Raw genomic sequence first — 21,845 nt, 5'->3', positions numbered from 1 at the left:
AAACGTTTGTCCTCGAACGGGTTTAGAATTATACCTGGAATCTCAAATATGTGTGGATATTTGCTCTGCATCCCACTCAGTCTCCCATGTAGCTTCTCCGACTGGCTGGCCTCTCCATTGCACTTTCACTAAAGATATATTCTTTAATCTCAACTTTTGAACCTGCCGGTCTAAAATGGCCACCGGCTCCACATCATAAGTCAAATTACCATCCAACTGCAGTGTGCTGAAATCCAAAACATGAGACGGATCTACGACATACTTCTGGAGCATAGATACATAAAATACTGGATGAACACTCGATAGACTAGGCGGCAATGCAAGTTCATAAGCCACCTCTCCAATCTTCTTAAGCACCTCAAACGGCCCAATATACCGAGGATTCAACTGGCCCTTCTTCCCTAACCTCAACACACCTTCATGGGTGAAATCTTGAGCAGAACCTTCCTCCCAACCACGTAAACAACATCACGGACCTTCCAGTTGGCATAACTCTTCTGTCTAGACTGCGCCGTGCCAAGTCGATCCTGAATCAATTCAACCTTTTCCAAAGCATCCTGAACTAAATAAGTACCCAATAGCCTAGCCTTACCCGGCTCAAGCCAACCCACCGGAGATCTACATTGTCTCCCATGTAAAGCCTCATACGGGGCCATCTAAATGCTCGATTGGTAGCTGTTATTGTAGGCAAACTCTGCAAGTGGCAGAAACTGATCCCAAGATCCATCAAAATCAATGACACACGCGCGTAGCATATCCTCCAATATCTGAATAGTGCATTCTGACTGTCCTTCCATCTGAGGGTGAAATATTGTACTCAACTGAATGTGTGTACCTAATTCTCGCAGCACTGCTCTCCAAAAATATGATGTAAACTGCGTTCCCCAATCTGAAATGATGGACACTGGTATATCATGTAGGCGAAAAATCTCGCGGATGTAAATCTCAGCCATCCGCTCCGAAGAATAAGTAGTACCGACTGGAATAAATGTGCAGACTTGGTCAACCGATCTACAATCACCCAAACAACGTGAAACTTACTCAAAGTCCGTAGCAGTCCAACTACAAAATCCATGGTAATATTCTCCCATTTCCACTCCAAAATTTCATGTTTCTGACCAATCCGCCCGATCTCTGATGCTTGTACTTCACTTGTTGACAATTTAAGCATCGAGCTACAAACCCAACTATATCTTTCTTCATATTTCTCCACCAATAATGCTTCCTCAAGTCCTAGTAAATCTTAGCGGTACCCGGTTGGATGGAATACCGCGAACTGTGGGCTTCTTCAACAATCAATTCATGCAGCCCATGCACATTAGGCATACAAATCCGACCATGCATCCTCAATACCCCGTCATCTCCAATAGTAACATCTTTGGCATCATTGTGCTGAACTTTGTCCTTCAGGACAAGCCAATAGGGATCATCATACTGGCGCTCTTTGATGCAGTCATATAAGGAAGACCGAGAAACAACATAAGCTAGAACCTGACTAGGCTCCGAAACATCTAATCTCAAGAACTGATTAGCCAAGGCCTGAACATCAACTGCAAGAAGCCTTTCACCAACAGGAATGAATGCAAGGCTACCCATAGTCACTGCCTTTCTACTCAAGGCATCAACCACTACATTGGCCTTGCTGGGATGATACAAAATAATGATATCATAGTCCTTTAGTAGCTCCAACCATCTTCGCTGCCTAAAATTTAGATCCTTCTGTTTGAATAGGTGTTGAAGGCTCCAATGATATGTAAATACCTCATAATACACACGATAGAGATAGTGTCTCAAAATCTTCAATGCATGAACAATGGCTGCCAATTCTAAATCATGAACAGGGTAGTTCTTTTCATGTGGCTTCAACTGACGTGAAGCATAAGAAATCACTCTACTCTCCTGCATTAAGACACACCCAATACCAATCCAAGAAGCATCACAATACATTGTATAAGAGCCTGAAGCTGAAGGCAAAAGTAGAACTAGAGATGTGGTCAAGGCAGTCTTGAGCTTATGAAAGCTCCCTTCACAGTCATCCGACCACCTAAATGAAGCACCTTTCTGGGTCAATTTAGTCAAAGACAATGCAATAGAAGAAAATCCCTCTACAAAGTGACAATAATAATCGGCTAAGCCGAGGAAACTCCGAATCTCAGTAGCTGAAGATAGCTTGGGCCAACTCTGAACTGCCTCTATCTTTTTCGGATCCACCTTAATTCCCTCACTGGACACTATGTGTCCCAAGAATGCCACCGAACTAAGCCAGAACTCACATTTAGAGAATCTGGCATAAAGTCTCTCATATCTCAGGCTTTGTAATACAATACACGTGGCTGTAATACACTATTCATGCTGGGACGTTGGTCAGCCCAGAAGACATCATGCGAAATTCATAGTGACCACAACGGGTCCTGAACGCCGTCTTTAGAATATCTGAGTCCCGAATTTTTAACTGGTGATACCCGAATCTCAAATCAATTTTGGAGAATACCCTCGCTCCCTAAAGCTAGTCAAATAAATCATCAATACACGTCAAAAGATATTTATTCTTGATTGTAACATTGTTCAACTGCCTGTAGTCGATGTACATCCGCATAGCACCATCTTTATTTTTCACAAATAAACTTGTGCACCCCAAGGTGACACACTAGGCCTAATAAACCCCTTATCAAGAAGTTCCTGAAGTTGCTCTTTCGATTCTTTCAATTCAGCTGGTGCCATACGATACAGAGGAATATAAATGGGTTGAGTGCCTGGTACCAAGTCAATGCCAAAATCAATATCCCTGTCATGTGGCATACCCGACAGGTCTGCAGGAAATATATCAGAAAAGTCTCGCACTACCAGTATAGAATCAATAGTAGGACTGTCTACATCAACATTTCTCACAAAGGCCAAATATGACAATTACCCCTTCCCAACCATACGTTGGGCCTTCAAATACTAAATTACCCTGCTGGGAACATAATGTAGAGAACCCTTCCACTCGACCTTCGGCAATCCTGGTATCACCAATGTCACTATTTTTGCATGACAGTCAAGAATAGTATGACACGGAGACAACTAATCCATACCCAAGATTACATTGAAATCAACCATGCTAATCAATAAGAGATCAACTCTAGTCTCCAGTCTCCCAATAGTTACCACACACGACCAATATACACGGTCTACAATAATAGTATCGCCCACCATCATAGCTACACAAAAAGGTGAAACTAAGGACTCACGGGGCATATCTAGATAATGAGTAAAATACGATGATACATATGAATAAGTAGAAACAAGGTCAAATAATATAGTATCTTCCCTGTGGCACACTGAGACAATACAGTGATCACTGCGTATGAAGCAACGACATTTGGTATGGCTGGAAAAGCATATAATCGGGCCTAACCACCACCTGATCAGCCTCCCTCTCTTCGGTGACCCCTAGCTGACTGAGCCCTACCCCGAGCTGGCTGGAGCAACTGATGCAAGAGTCTTAGCCTAACTCCTCTACTGAACCGGAACTCGCAAAAAGCGGGGACAATATTTCCTCACATGACCTAGCTCTCCATACTCGTAGCAATCCCTCTCGAAAAATGGTGGCAAGTTCTGAGGTTGACCTCGAGAACCAGAATAACTACTAGAAGAACCTAGTACAGATGAACCCTGATTTGATGGTGCACGAGATGAACTTTGAGGTGGAAGTGCTCCAAGAGAAGACTGACTCTGTCAAGCACTGTATGGACTATGGCTAGCTGATGCGCCACGATGAGCCGAACGAGCCATTTGAGTGGGCCTATAAGGACGACCCTTGCTTTGATAGGGATGTCCCCCAGAAGGAACACAACTGGATTACCCCTACCACGAGACCTATTGGATTCCCTCTCCTCACTCTTCTGAGTACGGACCAACTCTAGCTGTCGAGCACTGTAAACCACCTCGTCGAATCTAGCACCTACTACATTCCCCGGAGTCATAACAAAATAGAACTGCTAGTTGAGTCCATTAATGAACCTCCTGATCTTTTCCCTCTCAGTGGGAACCAACCAAACTGCATGATGAGCCAACTCTGAAAACTGCATCTCATACTGAGTCACAGACAAGTCCTCCTGACTTAAATATTCGAACTGTCTGCGCAGTTCCTCTCTGTGGGTCTATGGCACAACCTTCTCCATAAATAATACGGATAACTCATGCCATGAAAGTGATGCTACACCAACTGGTCTTCTCCTCTCAAAAGTCTCCCACCATCTGAAGGCTACCCCAGAAAACTGAAAAGTAGTGAACGAGACCCCACTGGTATCAAGAATACCTGTTGTCTGAAGCGTCCACTGGAATTTATCCAGGAAACCCAGTGGAGGTCAAAGCCTCCTAAATCTCTCATCATCGGCAGTCTGTATGATGGAGGTCAAATACTCCCAAATATCTTAAGTCTCCTCTGCTCATCATCGGCCATAACGGGGATCACCTAGGCCTGAGCAACTGCAACCGGCTAGACTGGTGGTTCCCCCGATATCTAAAGTCCCTCTACTACCTGCTCTGCAGTACGGGCAACATAGATATAAGTACCTCCCCCGTCCTGAGATGTAGAAGGTGCGGCCTGAGCCGAAACCACCTGATCAAGGCCAGTGCAAACAGTCAAAATATGAGCTAAAGCCTCATGAAAGCCTGGAATCACAATAGACACTACAGGTGCCTGAGTTTGTCCTGTCGGCTCAGCTATATCTGGAATCTACTCTTGAGCTAGAGCAACTTCTATATCTGGAGCTATAGGTGCTGCTCCAACTACTGTGCGAGCTATACCTTGACCTCTACCTCGGCCTCGGCCACTACCACGACCCAAGCCTCTCGTGGCCCTAACTGGTGGCACTGGTGGCTGACCGTCTTATCCGGTAGTACATTGATATCATCCAAGTCACACTTCTATTTGAGGTTGTGAAATGGTCGGAGCAATAATAGTACCCAACAAGGAGTTGGGGTCGATTTTCTATAGAGAGCTATGAATGGGACTTATGAGTATATATTCGAGTGAATGATTTTGATATATATCGGATTACACTTCCACAAAAGTTGGTTTATTTTTAAATCTATTTTAAACTAACAATGACAACTAAGAATTAAAACTAGCAAATTATTTTTGTTTTTTTTCAAATGGTAAAAGGGCCTAGAGCTATAACCTTCACCTAGGTGTTTTCTTAATGGGTTGTAAGCCTTAAAGCTTATTTTCTTGGTCGGGGTGTATTATAGCTATCAACACTCAAATACCCACTCGATACTTCTCAGTCAGAGAGTGATTTTTCTCAATTTGGCTTTCTCAAGTCCAAATGAGTATTTAACAAAACAGTTGATAATAAGCTCAAGTCGGGTTTTACCATCTCTAGATTCAACCCTTTAATTGGGTTTATCAATCTCTCGATTGAACCAATTCCTTGCTAGCCAAGTTTTCCTAGACTAAGTCTCTCTTTCTCAAGTAGAGTCCAAGTCAATTAGGCATGAAATAATGTTTGCAACTATTAAATCTTCAATTAAAAGTAAGAACATGGCTAGATAATCAACACCCAACCATAAACAAGCAATGAATTAAACACCCATTAAGTTTACACACTAGGGTTGGGTCACAACCCTAGTGAAAATCTAGCTACTCATACTTAAATTAGAAGATAAAGAAGAAGAAGTGATAATTAAACCCATATTAGTGATTGAAATGATAAAACTTATATTCAAAAAGCTCAAAATGGCTAAAATAACTTAAAGAAGCAAAGTAAACGGTTGTTGATGTTAAAAGGTACAAATGTTTACCTAAAAAGTGAAACTATTCTATTTATACACTTCCATGTGAGCACAATTCCACAATTCCATTTAGACAGTTTCATGTGCGCACAATTCCACAATTCCACAATTCGGAGATTCTACGGCCGCACAATTCCATATGCGGTCCGCACTCTGCTTCAGTCTTGACATGATTTGAATCTGCGGCCGCACAATTCTGAACTGCGGCCGCATCTCTCATATTCTACGGTCCACACTTTTCTGGGTACAGCCGCACAGGGCTCTTCTCTAGATCACATATTTCTGAGTGCGACCGCGTAGCTGACTTCTACGTCCGCACAATAATTGTGTGGTCCGCACTTCCTTTGAGCTTGGAATGACAACTCTCTGAACTTCTGATCTTGCTTAGCTTCTGCGGCCACACATTTCATGTGTGTACAACACTTTGCATTTGGACTCTGATAAACTTTCCTTCACAATCTGCGGCCGCAGATGGAAATCTACGGTCCACACTTTGAGCTTTTGTACCTGATTTTGTCCTTGAGTTCCGATCACTCCTTCTTGAGTTGGATTTCATCTTAGTTGCTCAATTTCCAATTACTCCTGCAATTAAGCATATTTCATCAGATTTTTGGAATACAATTAAACGTTTTTGGACTAAAATGAAAGTAAAAATACGCTAATAAGTAGTCAAAATCCCCATTCATCAACTCCCCCAAACTTAAGCTTTTGATTGTCCTCAAGAAAATAAAGTAATTCCCACCTCCCCAAGTTAAGAACTATTCTAGCCAATTAAAAATACATCAATCACACCTCAATTGGGACCAACAATTACCCATACACTCATAAATTATAAACATGGCAATGGATTGAACTTTTAAGCACAAATAGTTCTAATGTGACAATTGAGCATCAAGAGTTGACTTAATTTATCAAGGAAGCTCGCTCTTTCATGTAGGTCATTATGGATCCCAAACTCCTCCTCTTCTACTCTCTGTTTGCATCTCACTTAAGAATGTAGCACTCCATTCAAAGTTTTGTGAAAGGTTCGCTCATCTCTCTCACAAGAATGTCGCAAGTACGACTTTAAGTACCATAGGCTTGCCCCTCATGTAAATCACCACTAATGTAAGCTCACCCGGCTTTAAATCTCATAGGGCTTGTTTATCGGAATGTAATGAAGTCTTTTGGACTAAGTTTGGATATACTATGTTAGAACGGGTTCATCTTTCCTTAAGCAATCCATTTTCTCTTATCGGCTCATACTTTGCCACTTTGTTTTTTTAGGCATTTTCTTTCCCATAGGGGGGGGGTAGAGAGACTTAGCATCACTCTTTCTTGGTCATGATATTCATTTCCTTCTTCTTTGTTTTCTCCAAGCTTTGCATCATTACCATTCTTTGAAATCCCTTCAACTTTTCAACTTATTCACTTTCTTTTTGCATTTTGCTTTTTGTTCTTCTTTCTTTTTCTTGCCTTACCTTTTCTTCACTGCTTTTCTTTTTTGTACCTTGATACCCTTTTCAAACTCCTCGTCTCTTTCCCAAACTTATGTTTTTAGCCAATTATTTTACAAGAGTGATAAGGAAAGCTTGGGTGCCAAGAGAGGGTTACGATAGAACGGGCATAGGCTTATAACATGGTGATCAAATGAGAAAGGTTTTAGGAAGAAATGGGTTGACTAGGGATAACAACATTGGTGGGTCATGGAAAATTTTTAGGCGGGTCAAGGAGAGCCTACAATCACTTCTTAAGCCAAGCAAAATTTAAAATTTTGCCTAGAAACACATTCGGGGGAAGTTCTAGACCATTTGCACGGGTACTTGCACTTGCAACAAAATCAACTCACCTCTCACGCGGCTGGATTGTTAAAAATGATAGAGTCGAGGGTCCATAACGACCATATTCAAGATTGAAAATCACTATGGCTCGACTAAATCACTCGATGATTGCCTAAGTCAACGCAAGAGTCACAAGGTCACTAACTAGTGCTACTTCTTTCAAGAAAAAACTTGTTTTTAACCATAAGCACGTAGTTAAGTGTTTTGGTACCAAGTGAAGCATTTTGACTCTTTTATTCATTACTATTACTATTCTTACCTAAACACCAAAAACAGACTCAATCCCTTAAGAAGGTTATCACGCCATCCATCATTGGGAAGAATCACATGGTTCACACAAAAAACTACCTTTGGAAAGAACCGTGGCACTAAGAAAATCAAAGTCTTATTGACTATTAAAAACATAAAAAAAGCTACAAAATTAACAAGAAGCTATTAGATTAAACAAAAAACTACTGAATTAAATATTGGCTAATAAGAAAACAAAATAAAGAAACTACAAAGCATAAATGAATATACATAATGAGAGGGAAAAAGAGAGAATATATACATCAATAGAGAAAAAGGGAAGAGTGTATACATAAATAAAAACAAAAAGGAAAATGTTATCAGTTATTACAAACCAATGTCCAATATCCAAATATCAAATAAACTCCACCCCCCCCCCCCGAATAAAAAAGAAACATTGTCCCTAATGCTTAACAAAATAAGAATAAGGAAGGATAAGAGTAAAGAGGACTCCATGTGTGGCCTTGGACATCTCTCTGTCCATAGCAGCATCACCATCCTCGGTCTCCTTTAACTGCATCTCATCATCCTCCACTCCGGGAATAGCTGGATCTCATCACTCCTCCATGTGCCACCAAAGTGTCCATAATGGTCTTCTAGTTCTCCAAGCTCTTCTTTAATGTGTCCTCCATTGTCGGAGGAAGATGGGGTGTCGGGGGAGTTGTCTGCGCTGCAACAACACTGGATAAGTCCGATAGCTTTGCAGTAGCTGTCTGTATTCAGTTGTTGAGGCTCACCAATGTCGGAGAGATTCGCAGCGCAGAGAGTGGATGAGCAGGCACAAGCACTGGCCTCAGAGTAGAAGTAGAGAGAACTGATGCTAATGATGGAGGTGGAGGTATGGCATATATACTGCTGGAAGGCCCTGCTGCATCTGCAGCTGCCACCGAAGGCTCATCATAATGGCCCACGGAAGTAGTCGGCTGGCCCTTATTATTTGGGTTCCTCGGGTCTTTTAGAGAATACCAAGTGAAGGGCTTCTTTTCCCGAACCTTTGTGTCAAGTACTTTGACTCCACTCCCGCATCCGTAAGGTACTCCATGATAGTGTTGGGAGATATGGGTAGGAGTTGTCACCTTTCCTACCAACCAGAGACATGTTGGCCTACGTCATGGTATCCCATTGATTGTGTACCCGACCATGATAGAAGAAACTAGTATTGCCCGCGGGATTGGGAGATTGGTTTTACCTTGGTCCCCTTCTTTATATGCGCCACGTTGGCGTAAAATTCCAAGACCAAGTTCTCCTTGGCATCCACCACACTTTGAGTCATCATTTCCTCTCCCGAAATTGTCTTGACACCGCCGGGTTGTATCTATCCAAATCTTTCAATAAAAAATGACACTCAAGAGTGAGCGATCTCTGTGGCCACCACTCTCGGAATCTGTTGAATGCAGTCAGGCTAACGAACTTATCTTCCCAAACTTCTTTCTTCTTCGACCTCTCAAGGCCGGCAACTCTGGTATCACCCTATCGGCCATCATCCAAAATTTTATCTTCATCAACTATAATAGCTGGTATGTTGGGGGCATGCATATATGAAGGCTCTGAAGCCTGACTGTTCCCTTACGACCGCTCAGAAGTACTCTCAGTAGAGGTAGGCTCATTTTTCAATTGCTATCTGTCCTGAGGCAGGTGTTGCTGTGATTGCAGAGCAGGCTGCCTTTGCACTGAGTCGCCCTCCGATGCTTTCTTATACGGGGCATAAGAACTTGATTCGGAGGGCTCCGGCTGTCCACCTAGGCTCGTTGTTTCCTTCTTACTGATCACTTTTTGGAGGGCGAGGGGTAAGGTGCTTTTGCCTCTACCTTTGGAAGGTTCACCCCCCATCCCCCTTTGATGTATCACCACGACCAAGTGATCTAACCATATTCTGCACAAAACAACAGTAAGAGTCAGTTCTAGTTCAAGTGCAGGTAAGCAAAAAATTTGCAGAAAAAGACATGTTGCAGGGTGGAGAAGTGCGGATCGTACATTTTTGAGTACGACTGCAGATGGGGTTGTGCGGACCGCACAATTTGAAAGTGCGGCCACAGTGATAATTCTGCAGTCTGCACAATTTTGAAGGTGACCGCACATCTGAAGTGCGGTCCGTACAATTTTGGGTGCTGCCGCACATTGGAACTTCAAAAATAACAACTCTCTGAAGACAGAGAATTGCTTGATCTGCGGCCGCACATACTTTTCCGCGGCCGCAATTGAATTTCTGCGGACCGCACAATTTCATGTGCGGTCCACACTATCATGCTACCCCAAGTGCCATATCCTACAGATCTGCGGACCGCATAATTCCTTGTGCGCCCGCACAATTGAAAATTCATCTGGCAGAACACTTAGGGTCTCAATTTTTGCACACAAATTTGACATGGTAGTAGAAATTAAACAATATTAAGCAAATACCGCTCCCCCATATAGCAAATAGGAGTTTACCTAACATAAATTACAGTCCACATGGTTATGAATTTGATAATTAGTCTAAAAAAAGATAACTAATCAAATTATAAACTAAATTAAGAAAATTGAAAGATTCTAAGGATGATTTGAACATACCAGTGATGAAGTTGTGTTATGGAGTGATCAAATATGATGATATAAGAGGCAAATGAGTGCTTCAGTTGAGTGCAATATTTTTGCCTTTGTTTTAATTCTTAGAGAGTGTAAAGTTCTAACAGTAAAGTGAAGGCTACTATTTATACTTAACGGGCTGGGCAAGAGTTCAAGAGATGAGTGCGGCCGTAGAATTCCTTCTGCGGTCCACACTCTTTTACCTGTTATACAATTACCCTTTGATGATTCAGCGGTCCGCACAATTACGTGTGCGACTGCAGATTTTGGTGCGGACCGCACATTAGATTTTGGTGCGGACCGCACATTGGCCATTTATTTTATAGGTAAACTTTAGAGAGTTTGCAATTTTTCCATCTCAACTTGTGCGCTCCGCACAAGAATTATGCGATCGCAGATCCCTTTCTGGTGCGTGTTCAATATTGTGCGGTCCGCACTTTTTCCATACTTAGCCAGTTTTTCTGAGCACAGTCCCTGTAAAGCACAATCATTCCTGCAACACACTTTAAATCCAGTTAGCATAAACCAAGACCTATCTACGAAAAGAAAAAAAAAAGAAACATGGGTTGCCTCCCAAGAAGCGCCTGATTTAACGTCGCCGCACGAAGCAGATTACCATCACTTCGAATAAATCACTGCCACCACGTGGCCATCATCAACTTGTCCCAAATAATGCTTCACCCGGTGACCATTGACTCAGAATACCTCATCATTTCTGTTCTTCATGTCCAATGCACTAAAAGGTGTCACACCCACAATTTCAAAGGGACCACTCCATTTGGATTTCAACTTTCAGGGATACATCTTCAATCGTGAGTTGAACAACAAAACAAGATCGCCCACCTTGAATTCCTTATTTAGGATATATTTGTCATAAAGGTACTTCATTCTTTCTTTGTACAAGGACGAACTTGTGTATACATGGTACCGAAATTCATCCAACTCATTCAAATGTGCAACCCGCAAGGTAGAAGCTGCATCTCAATCAAGATTTAACTTCTTTAAAACCAATATGGCCATGTGCCCAAGTTCCACCGGAAGATGACAAGCTTTGCCAAACACCAACCGGTATATAGACATCTCGATAGGTGTATTAAAAGTAGTCTGATAATCCCATAGTGCATCATCAAGCTTCTTTGACCAATCCGTCCGATTAGCATTCCCTGTTTTGGATAAAATACTTTTTATCTCCCGGTTGGAGGCTTCCACTTGACTGCTTTCTTGTGGATGATAAGGAGTTGTAACTTATGAGTGACACCATACTTAGTGAGTAAGGTATCAAAAGCTTTGTTGTAAAAATGCGATCCCCCATAACTTATGATAGCCCTTGGAGTACCAAACCTTATGAAGATGTTCTTTTTCAAAAATTGCAACTATGCTTCTTGCTTCGTTGTTGTCTAGAGCAACGGCCTCAACCCATTTTGACACATAATCCATTGCTACCAAAATGTAGGTGTTACCACAAGAGCTTACAAAAGGTCCCATGAAGCCAATACCCACACATCAAAAATATCAATCTCCAAGATGATGGTGAGGGGAATTTTATTTTTCTTTGAGATTCCACCGACCCTTTGACATTCATCACAACTCTTGACTAGATCACTTGCATCCTTGTAGAGAGTAGGCCAATAGAATCCATAACTTAACACTTTGGCCGTCGTTCTTGCTCCACCATGGTGACCACCATATGGTGAAGAATGAAAAGCCTCAAGAATTTCAACTTGTTCCTCCTCCAGCACACATCTTCTAATCATGCCAACGGTACAAATCAAAAAGAGGTACGGTTCATCCCAATAATAATTTTGACAATCCCATTTGAGCTTCTTCCTTTGGTTTGAAGAGAACTCCTTTGGGATAGTACCACTCACAAGATAATTTGCTAAATTAGTGAACCATGGAATCTTAGTCATTGAAATGGCTAGGAGTTTCTCATCGAGGAAGGAGTCATTGATTTCAAAGCCATCATGCTACCTCCCCTCCTCCTTCAAACGAGACAAGTGGTCTGCCACTTGGTTTTCACTTTCTTTGCGGTCATGGATGTCTATATAAAACTCTTGCAATAAAAGAACCCATCTCATCAACCGATCCCTTGAATCGTTATTGCTCATAAGGTACCGAAATGCCGCATGATTCATGTGGACAATCACCATTGTACCCATCAAGTACGTGCGGAACTTCTCCATTGCAAAAACAATAGCAATGAGCTCTTTTTTAGACACAGTGTAATTGGCTTGGGCATCATTCATGGTCTTACTAGCATAGTAAACTGGATGAAAGATCTTGTTGATACATTTCCCCAAAACTGCTCCAACTGCCACATCACTAGAATCACACATGAGCTCAAATGATATGCTCCAATTCGGGGTTGTGATAATAGGAGTAGTTGTCAACTTGAACTTAAGTAACTCAAATGATCTCATACAATCATCATTGAAGTGGAATTTAGCATCTTTCTCCAAAGGCTTACACAACGGGTTCACCACTTTGGAAATATCCTTGATGAAATGCCGGTAGAACCCCGCATGACCTAAGAAACTCCTCACTGCCTTCAAGGATGTTGGAGGTGGAAGTTTATAAATTACCTCTATTTTTGCCTTGTCGACCTGAATCCCCTACTTTGAAATCTTGTGGCCAAGGAGAATACCCTCCTCGACTATGAAATGGCATTTCTCCCAATTCAACACTAAATTCGTCTCTTAACACCTTGCCAATACCTTATCCAAATTTTCCTAGCAATCATCAAAGGAATCCCCGACTATCAAAAAGTCATCCATGAAGTCTTCAAGGTAATCCTCTACTATATCTGTAACGATCGCCATCATACACCGTTGGAAAGTTGTTGGTGCAATGCATAAACCGAATGACATCCACTTGAAAATGAAAGTGCCATAGGGACAAGTGAAAAGTGTTTTCTCTTGATCTTCCGGGGCAATAAGGATCAATAGAATGCCCGGCCAGCCAATCGATCAAGCATTTGGTCAAGAAAGGGAAGTGGGAAATGGTTTTTCCTTGTGACTTTGTTTAGCTTCTGATAGTCCATGCACACTCTCCACCGGTCACCCTTCTTGTTGGAATCAACTCGTTCTTATCATTGGTGACCATAGTTATGCCCCCCTTCTTTGGAATATATTGCACCGGAGAAGTCCACGAACTGTCAGAAATAGGGTAGACAACCCCGACATCCAGCCACTTTATGATCTCCTTTTTGACCACGTCTTACATTGCTTTATTGAGTCTCCTTTGATATTCAATTGAGGGTTTGGAATCTTCCTCCAAATTAATCTTGTGCATGCAAAATGGGGGTCTTATTCCCCGAATATCCACCAATGTCCATCCAATGTCTTTCCTCCTCTTTTGTAGCACTGCCAATGTAGTATCTACCTGAACGTTAGTTAAGCAAGAGCAAAGAATAATCGGTAAAGTAGAACAAGGGCCAAGGAATTCATACCTGAGATGCGGAGGCAATGACTTCAACTCCAAGATAGGAGGTTCTTCAATTGAAGGCTTTGTAGGAGGAGTTTTCCTATTTTCGAGATCCAAGGAATGTTTCCGAGGTGCATAATTGTATGACCCCATCACGTGAAAAGAAATGACACATTCCATGAAGCCATCAATTTCATCATCATCAAAATTTAGCAAAACGACCTCCAACATGTCACCCACATTAGTCGTGGTACTACTATCATCAATAAATACATCGGTCACCAAGTCCACGAATGAACACACTTCATTGCTATTCCGTTGCCTCATAGATTTGCACACGTGGAACACCACCTTTTCAGCACCCACCCGGAAAGTGAGTTCACCGGCTTCCACATCAACAAGATACTTCCCCGTAGCAAGGAAAGGTCTACCAAGGATAATCGGCACCTCATAGTCCACTTCACAATCAAGAATCACAAAATTTTCCGGGAGAATAAACTTGTCGACTCGAACCAATACATCCCCAATCATCCCAATGGTCTCTTCATTGTACGATCGGCCATTTGTAATCTCATAGATGTGGGTCTTGGTTTCCTAATTCCCAATGTCTTGAAAACCTAATTGGGCATCAAGTTGATACTTTCCCCAAGATTACAAAGAGTCTTTGCAAATTCTGCACTTCCAATGGTACAAGGAATAGTAAAAGCATCGGGATCTTCCATTTTTTGAGCCATCGAATGCACAATTGCACTCACTTGGTGAGTGACTTTGATAGTTTCAAAATTCATCGATCTCTTCTTTGTCACTAATTCTTTCATAAACTTAGCATATTCGGGCATTTGTTCCAAAGATTCAACTAAAGGCACATTTATAGAGAGACTCTTCATCACATCAATGAATTTCTTGAATTGATTCTCGCCACTTTTCTTGGCAAGCCTTTGAGGATAGGGAGGAGGTGGCTTAGGAAATGATGCCTTATATATTTGCACTGCCAGTTCTGATATGTAAATCACATGATCCCCAGACGGGTTCACATCCTCTTGAGTCTCTTCCACCGTGTCATCAATGTCAATCTGCACTTCATCATTTTTTGCACAACATTGTGCGGGATCTCCTTTTCTTCTACCACTTGCACATGATCCACAAGTTGCCTTTGACTTGAGGTAGGTGTATTCCCACCTTTTCCACTTCTTGTAGTCACGGCCATAGCATGCCCTGTAGTGTTCCCACCCTTCGAGTTCACCACTTTATCACTTGGTAGTGCCCCCTTAGGACGCGGATTCAAAGCTTGAGAGATTTGACCCATTTTCACTTCTAAGTTTTGGATTGATGTATTGTGTGAAGCAAGTTGAGCATCGAAATTGGCATTCTTTTCCATCATTTTCTTGAACATTTTTTTAATGCGACCCATTTCATTGTTGGAGGAACTAGGACCATGAGAAGGATAAGGAGGTGGGTTGCTCGGTTGTTGTTACATCGGGGGCCTTTGAAAACTCGACCCCTAATTTCTTTGATTGTTGTTCCACCCTATTTGGTTGTTGCCTCCCCAATTTCCTTGATTGTTATTATTTTGACAATTTCCTTGGTTGTTGCTTCCATTCCAATTGTCTTGGTTGCTAGAATTCCAATTGCCTTGATTGTTTGAAGGTCTCCATTATTGTTGACTAGGACCTTGATAGTTATTTCTTTTCCCTTGAAAGTTGTTCACACATTGGACCTCTTCATATTGATCATTGTAAGAATCTCCTTGATCATACCCACTATTATCTTGCACAAAATTGTCCACTCTTTGTTGCACTTGTAGACTTCTTGGTCTTCTCTTGTTTACCATCATATTAACGCCCTCCATATCATTGACTTGCCTTGGGTTTTTCACTTGTTGAAGTTTAGCCTTTGCTAATTGGTTCACGGTGGTTGTCAATTCGGCTATGGTTGCCCATGGTCATGTAAATCTTTGTGAAGAAGAATCACATTTGGATCACTTTGTGGAACATTGGCTCTAGATTTCCATGCCGATGAAGTATCCTCCATCTCATCCAAAAGATCACACGCCTCCGCATAAGGCGTAGTCATGAAGTTTCCACTGGCAAGTTGATTCACTACACATTGGTTTGTGATATTGATTCCCCGATAGAAAGTTTATTGAATCATGTTCTCCGTCATATCATTGTTGGGGCACTCTTTCACCATTGTTCTATATCTTTCCTATATCTCGTATAGTGGTTCATTAGGCTCTTGCTTGAATTCTATATTTTTATCCCGAAGAATAACCATGTGCCTGGGAGAGAAGTACTCTAAAATGAATTTCTCCGCATGTTCATCCCACGTCCGAATGGAATGATTTGGCAAACGTTCCAACCAATCTAAAGCTTTCCCCCGTAGAGAGAAAGGAAAAAACCTTAGCCTCAAAGCATCCTCGAATACATTTGTTTGTTTTCTTTCCCAACACATATCAACAAACCCCTTCAAATGTTTATATGCATTTTGACCCTGTGCACCGGTGAATAACCCTCGTTGATCGAGCAGAGAGAGCATCACGTTGGTTATTTGAAAGTTGTCCGCCCTAATATGGGCTGGGACTATAGCACTTGTATACCCTTCATTCGGTAATACCCGGTGTGGAGCTTCTCGTGGTGGAGGTGAGGGTGGAACAGGAACATTGTCTTGAGGCGGTCGGCCTCATCTATTGGCTTGAGATTAAAGAGAGACCTCATCCAGTGTATCATCATCAACGTCCACATCCCCCACATTTATGTTTCTGAGCTCTTTGTTTACCATGATTGCACCTACAATACTCACAAGTTAGTAGCAAGGATGGAAAATGAGACAATTCACACACAAAAGCAAATATATAGTTAAATCTGTTATTAGCTCCCCGACAACGGCGCAAACAATTGATCTCATCCAAGCGACACCTCTATTTAAGGTTGTGAAATGGTCGGAGCAATAATAGTACGCAACAAGGAGTCGAGGTCAATTTTTCACCGGGAGCTATGAATGGGACTTATGAGTATATATTCGAGTGAATGATCTTGAGTTATCTCGGATTACACTTCCACAAAAGTTGGTTTGTTTTTAAATCTATTTTAAACTAACAATGACAACTAAGAATTAAAACTAGCAAATTATTTTTGTTTGTTTTTCAAATTGTAAAAGGGCCTAGGGCTATGACCTTCACCTAGGTGTTCGCTTAATGGGTTGTAAGCCTTAAGGCTTGTTTTCTTGGTCGGGGTGTATTATAGCTATCAACACTCAAATACCCACTCAATACCTTTCGGTCAAAGAGTTATTTTGCAACAAAACAGTTGATAATAAGCTCAAGTTGGATTTTACTATCTCTAGATTCAACCCTTTAATTGGGTTTATCAATCTCTCGATTGACCCAATTCCTTGCTAGCCAAGTTTTCCTAGACAAAATCTCTCTTTCTCAAGTAGAGGCCAAGTCAATTAGGCATGAAATAATGTTTGCAACCATTAAATCATTAGTTGAAAGTAATAACTTGGCTAGATAATCAACACCCAATCATAAACAAACAATAAATCAAACACCCATTAAATTTATACACTAGGGTTAGGTCACAACCCTAGTAAAAATCTAGCTACTCATGCTTAAATTAGAAGATAAAGAAGAAGAAGTGATAATTAAACCCATATTAATGATTCAAAAAGCTCAAAATGTCTAAAATAACTAAAAGCAGCTAAGTAAATGGCTGCTGATGTTAAAAGGTACGAAAGTTAACCTAAAAAAGTAAAACTATTCTATTTATACAGTGTTGGAATTTTCAGACAAAATTGCCCTTCTCGGAGGTTCTGCGGCCACACATTTCCATGTGCGGTCCGTACTCTGCTTCAGTCTTGACAAGATTTGAATCTGTGGCCGCACAATTCTGAACCACAGTCGAATCTCTCATATTCTGCGGTCCGCATTTTTCTTTGTGCGGCCGCATAGGGCTCTTCTACGGACCGCACATTTCTGAGTGCGACCGCGCAACTGACTTCTGCGGCCGCACAATAATTGTGCGGTCCGCACTTCCTTTGAACTTGGAATGAGAACTCTCTGAAATTCTGATCTTGCTTACCTTCTGCAGGCCCACATTTCATGTGCGGACCACACTTTGCACTTGGACTCTGATAAACGTTCCGTCACAATCTATGACCGCAGATGGAAATCTGCGGTCCGTACTTTGAGCTTTTGTGCCTGATTTTGTCCTTGAGTTCAGATTACTCCTTTTTGAGTTTGATTTTATCTTAGTGGCCCATTTTTTAATTACTCCTGCAATTAAACATATTTTATCAGTTTTCGCGAATACAATTAAATGCTTTTGGACTAAAACGAAAGTAAAACGATGCTAATAAGTAGTCAAAATCCCCACTCATCATACGTGTCCTCACCATCTGTGAGAGAATAAAATAACAGAAATTTAGTTTCCGGAATCAACAAATTCGCATGACAGAGTACATGAAAGTGAAATTTTTCTTAAGGGTTCAGCAGCCTCCCGAATATAAGTACAGACGTCTCTGTACCAATCCGCAAGACTCTACTAAACTTGCTCATGACTCGTGAGACCTATGTAACCTAGGCTCTGATACCAACTTGTCACGACCCAAAATTTCACATGCCGTGATGCTGCCTATCTTAATACTAGGCAAGCTGACAACCTCAATAAAACATAAAGTCTTTTATGTTTGAAAACATAATATTTGAATTCAATAGAAAATCTCACAATTTCAGATACAAAACACTCCCAAAACCCGGTGTCACTGAGTACATAACATCTAAATGATAACAAATTTGAAAATATAGAACATTACAATAAGTGAAAGGAAGAGAGTCAAGGTCAGCGGACGCCAAGCAGTTACCTTGATAGTCTCCAACTGATAACACTCTGAGATCTAACAGTCACCGTATCCATAAGCACCTAGATCTGCACATGAAGTGCACAGTGTAGTATGAGTACAACCAACTCCATAAGTAACAAGAAAAACCTTTGGGCTGAAAGTAGGGACGAGCTCAGCAGGAACATTCTAGTATAGAAATAACAGTGCATAATATAGGCATGCTTTCATGCTCAACAGGTAAACTCAGCACTGTATATGGCCAATCCAGCCCAGAGAAGATCCATCCCATATATATATACATCAATTGATAGTCAGTGACTCAGTACCGTATAAAGCCAATCCAGCCCAGGGGTAAATTTATCCCCAAATATAAATGACTCAAACAAGGTCCATGTCCAGGGAAAATGCATCACAATTATAAATAAGTATGGCAAGTCCGTATCCTGGGAAGTCCATCCTGAATATAAATAAGTAAGGCAAGTCCATGCCCTAGGAAGTCCATCCCGAATATAAATCATCTACGCTCACTATGGGGGGTGCACACTCCGGAGGGGCTCCTTCGGCCCAAGCATGATATAAAGCAGATATGGTGTACTGCAGATGGCCAATCCCGATCCATATAATAATAAAGCCTATAAGGCCCACTGCAGGCGAGCAGCCCCGATCCATAGAATGATAATATATATAAAGCCAATATGGCCTGCTCCAGGCGGGCAGCCCAGATCCCATCAATATCCTCACAATGGATGAACATGACTGAGCATGAAATGTATATTTTTAAACAATTAAATTCAACATCAATACGACCTTATGGGTCCCAAAATATCGGCGCGTAGCCTAAACATGATCTTTAATACGAGTCTCAGTTCAATTTCCCTAACATGTGGAGAATATTCGGATAATAACATGATTCTTTAATTTTACAGCTCCACTGAATTTACTTAAGTCACAATTTCTATGGTGCACACCCACACGCTCATCACCTAGCATGTGAGTCACCTCCAACAATTGATATGACACAAAATTCGGGGATTCATACCCTCATAACCATGTTTAGAAATATTACTTACCTCAAACTGTGTAATTCTTTACTCCGCTATACCCTTGCCTCGTGAATCAGCCTTTGAACGGCTCGAATCTAGTCACAATTAATTCGATTCAGTCAATACAAATTATTGGAATTAATTTGATATGAAAATACTAATTTTCCAACAAAAATCTAAACTTTAACTCAAAAATCGCCCGTGGAGACCATGTCTTGGAACACAACAAAAGTTACAAAATATGAAAGCTCATTCAACCACGAGTCCAACCATACCAATTTTACTAAATTCTGACGTCAATTCGACCCTCAAATAGTCAAATTAAACCAAAAAGGTTTTCTAAATTTTTTCCAACTTAAATCACCAATAAATGTTAAAAACAACCATGGATTCGGGTAATTTGAGCTCATTCAACCACGAGTCCAACCATACCAATTTTACTAAATTCTGACGTCAATTCGACCCTCAAATAGTCAAATTAAACCAAAAAGGTTTTCTAAATTTTTTCCAACTTAAATCACCAATAAATGTTAAAAACAACCATGGATTCGGGTAATTTGACTAAAATTGAGTTAAGAACACTTACCCCATTATTTTTCTTGAAAATCACTCAAAAATCACCTCTCACCGAGCTCCAAATCGGTAAAAATCCCATTTTATGAACTTAAGTCCCGCGATAGCGAAGCACAAATTTCTCAATGCCCATATTAAGCTTACACGATCGCGAAGCACAGCTTCTCAGACCCACGCGATCGCGGACATGTCCACGCGATCGCGAAGCACAAATGCGTGTGACCCCCCTGTTAAATCACTTCTTCTATGCGAACGCGACATATCTCACGCATTCACGGTGCGTGAAGTACTCCATCTACGCGATCGCGGTCCTCCCCACGCGATCGCATTGAACAAAAACTTAGCAGTCCCAATTAAGCCTACGCAGTCACAAAAAATCCCACGCAATCACAAATCACAAAAACATCCACTACTCGACTAAGCCTATGCGATCGTGGACCAACTCATGCGACAGCGTACAAGGAAACAAGACTTGTGCACCAAACAACCTTTAGTAAAAACACCAAGTCCAAAAATAGATCCGTTAACCATCTGAAACTCACCCGAGGCCCCCAGGACCTCAAACAAATATACCAATAAGTCCCAAAACATCATACGAACTTAGTCGAAACCTCAAATCACATCAAACAATGCGAAAAACACGAATCATACCCCAATTCAATCCTAAATAAATTAAGAAATTCAAACTTCTACATTCGATGTCGAAACCTATCAATCAAGTCCGATTAACCTCAAATTTTGCACACTAGTCATAAATAACATAACGGACCTATGACAATTTTCAGAAATGGATTCTAACCCCGATATCAAAAAGTCAACTCCGCGGTCAAACCTCCAAACTTAAATTTCTATTGTAGCCATTTCAAGCCTAATTCAACTACGGACTTCCAAAAATATTTTCGAACACACTCCTAAGTCCAGAATCACCATACGGAGATATTGGAATCATCAAACTCTATCCCAGAGTCATTTACACATTATTCAATATCCGGTCAACCTTTTTAACTTAAGGATTCATTATGGAGACCTAGTGTCTCAATTTATTTTAAAACCTCACCGGACCCGAACCAATTATCCTGGCAAGTCACATAACCACTGTAATGCATAAATTGAGCAGTAAGTGGGGGGGACATGGTTGTAATCCTCAAAATAACTGACCGGGTCGTTACAAAACTTCTTTTATTTTTGTGTGTAAAGTAAAAGATTTAAAGCATGTAAAAGCTTGTATTATGGCTAAGGTGGCCTACACGGGCATGGGTCACTTGAATGTTTGGACCATACAATAATCCTAACCACCAAGCCTAGGTTGTTAAGCACAAAGTTTCCTTCTTTATTTGTTAAGAAGCTTGACCCGAGGGTGATGGCCCCCAGTATTCGAGATCAATCTTGAGAGGGCTCGGATACTGTTGATGAGACCATTTACTCCGATTTAAAACTAATATTTGATTCTAAGTTAGCATGATTTATTGTTTCCTTGTTAAAACCCTTGTTATGCGTGCTTTTAGACCTAATAGAC

The 21,845-nt window shown here is 41.2% G+C and overlaps 1 protein-coding gene across 1 annotated transcript; it reads right to left on the bottom strand.

Moving 5' to 3' along the window:
- Positions 1 to 11,920: 11,920 nt before the first annotated feature.
- LOC138910451 (uncharacterized) lies at positions 11,921 to 12,361 on the bottom strand. Its single transcript, XM_070201692.1, has one exon. The coding sequence runs from the start codon at positions 12,359 to 12,361 to the stop codon at positions 11,921 to 11,923; it is 441 nt and encodes a 146-aa protein (XP_070057793.1).
- Between the last annotated feature and the right edge of the window lie 9,484 nt (positions 12,362 to 21,845).

Source organism: Nicotiana tomentosiformis, chromosome 4 (assembly GCF_000390325.3).
Source record: "Nicotiana tomentosiformis chromosome 4, ASM39032v3, whole genome shotgun sequence".
Lineage (NCBI taxonomy): Eukaryota > Viridiplantae > Streptophyta > Magnoliopsida > Solanales > Solanaceae > Nicotiana > Nicotiana tomentosiformis.
Note: the sequence above shows the minus strand (reverse complement) of the source record. Positions and strands in the feature narration are given on the sequence as shown.

Excerpts from the sequence above, each read along its gene's own strand:
- LOC138910451 (XM_070201692.1), bottom strand. The coding sequence starts at position 12,361 with ATGACTAAGATTCCATGGTTCACTAATTTAGCAAATTATCTTGTGAGT.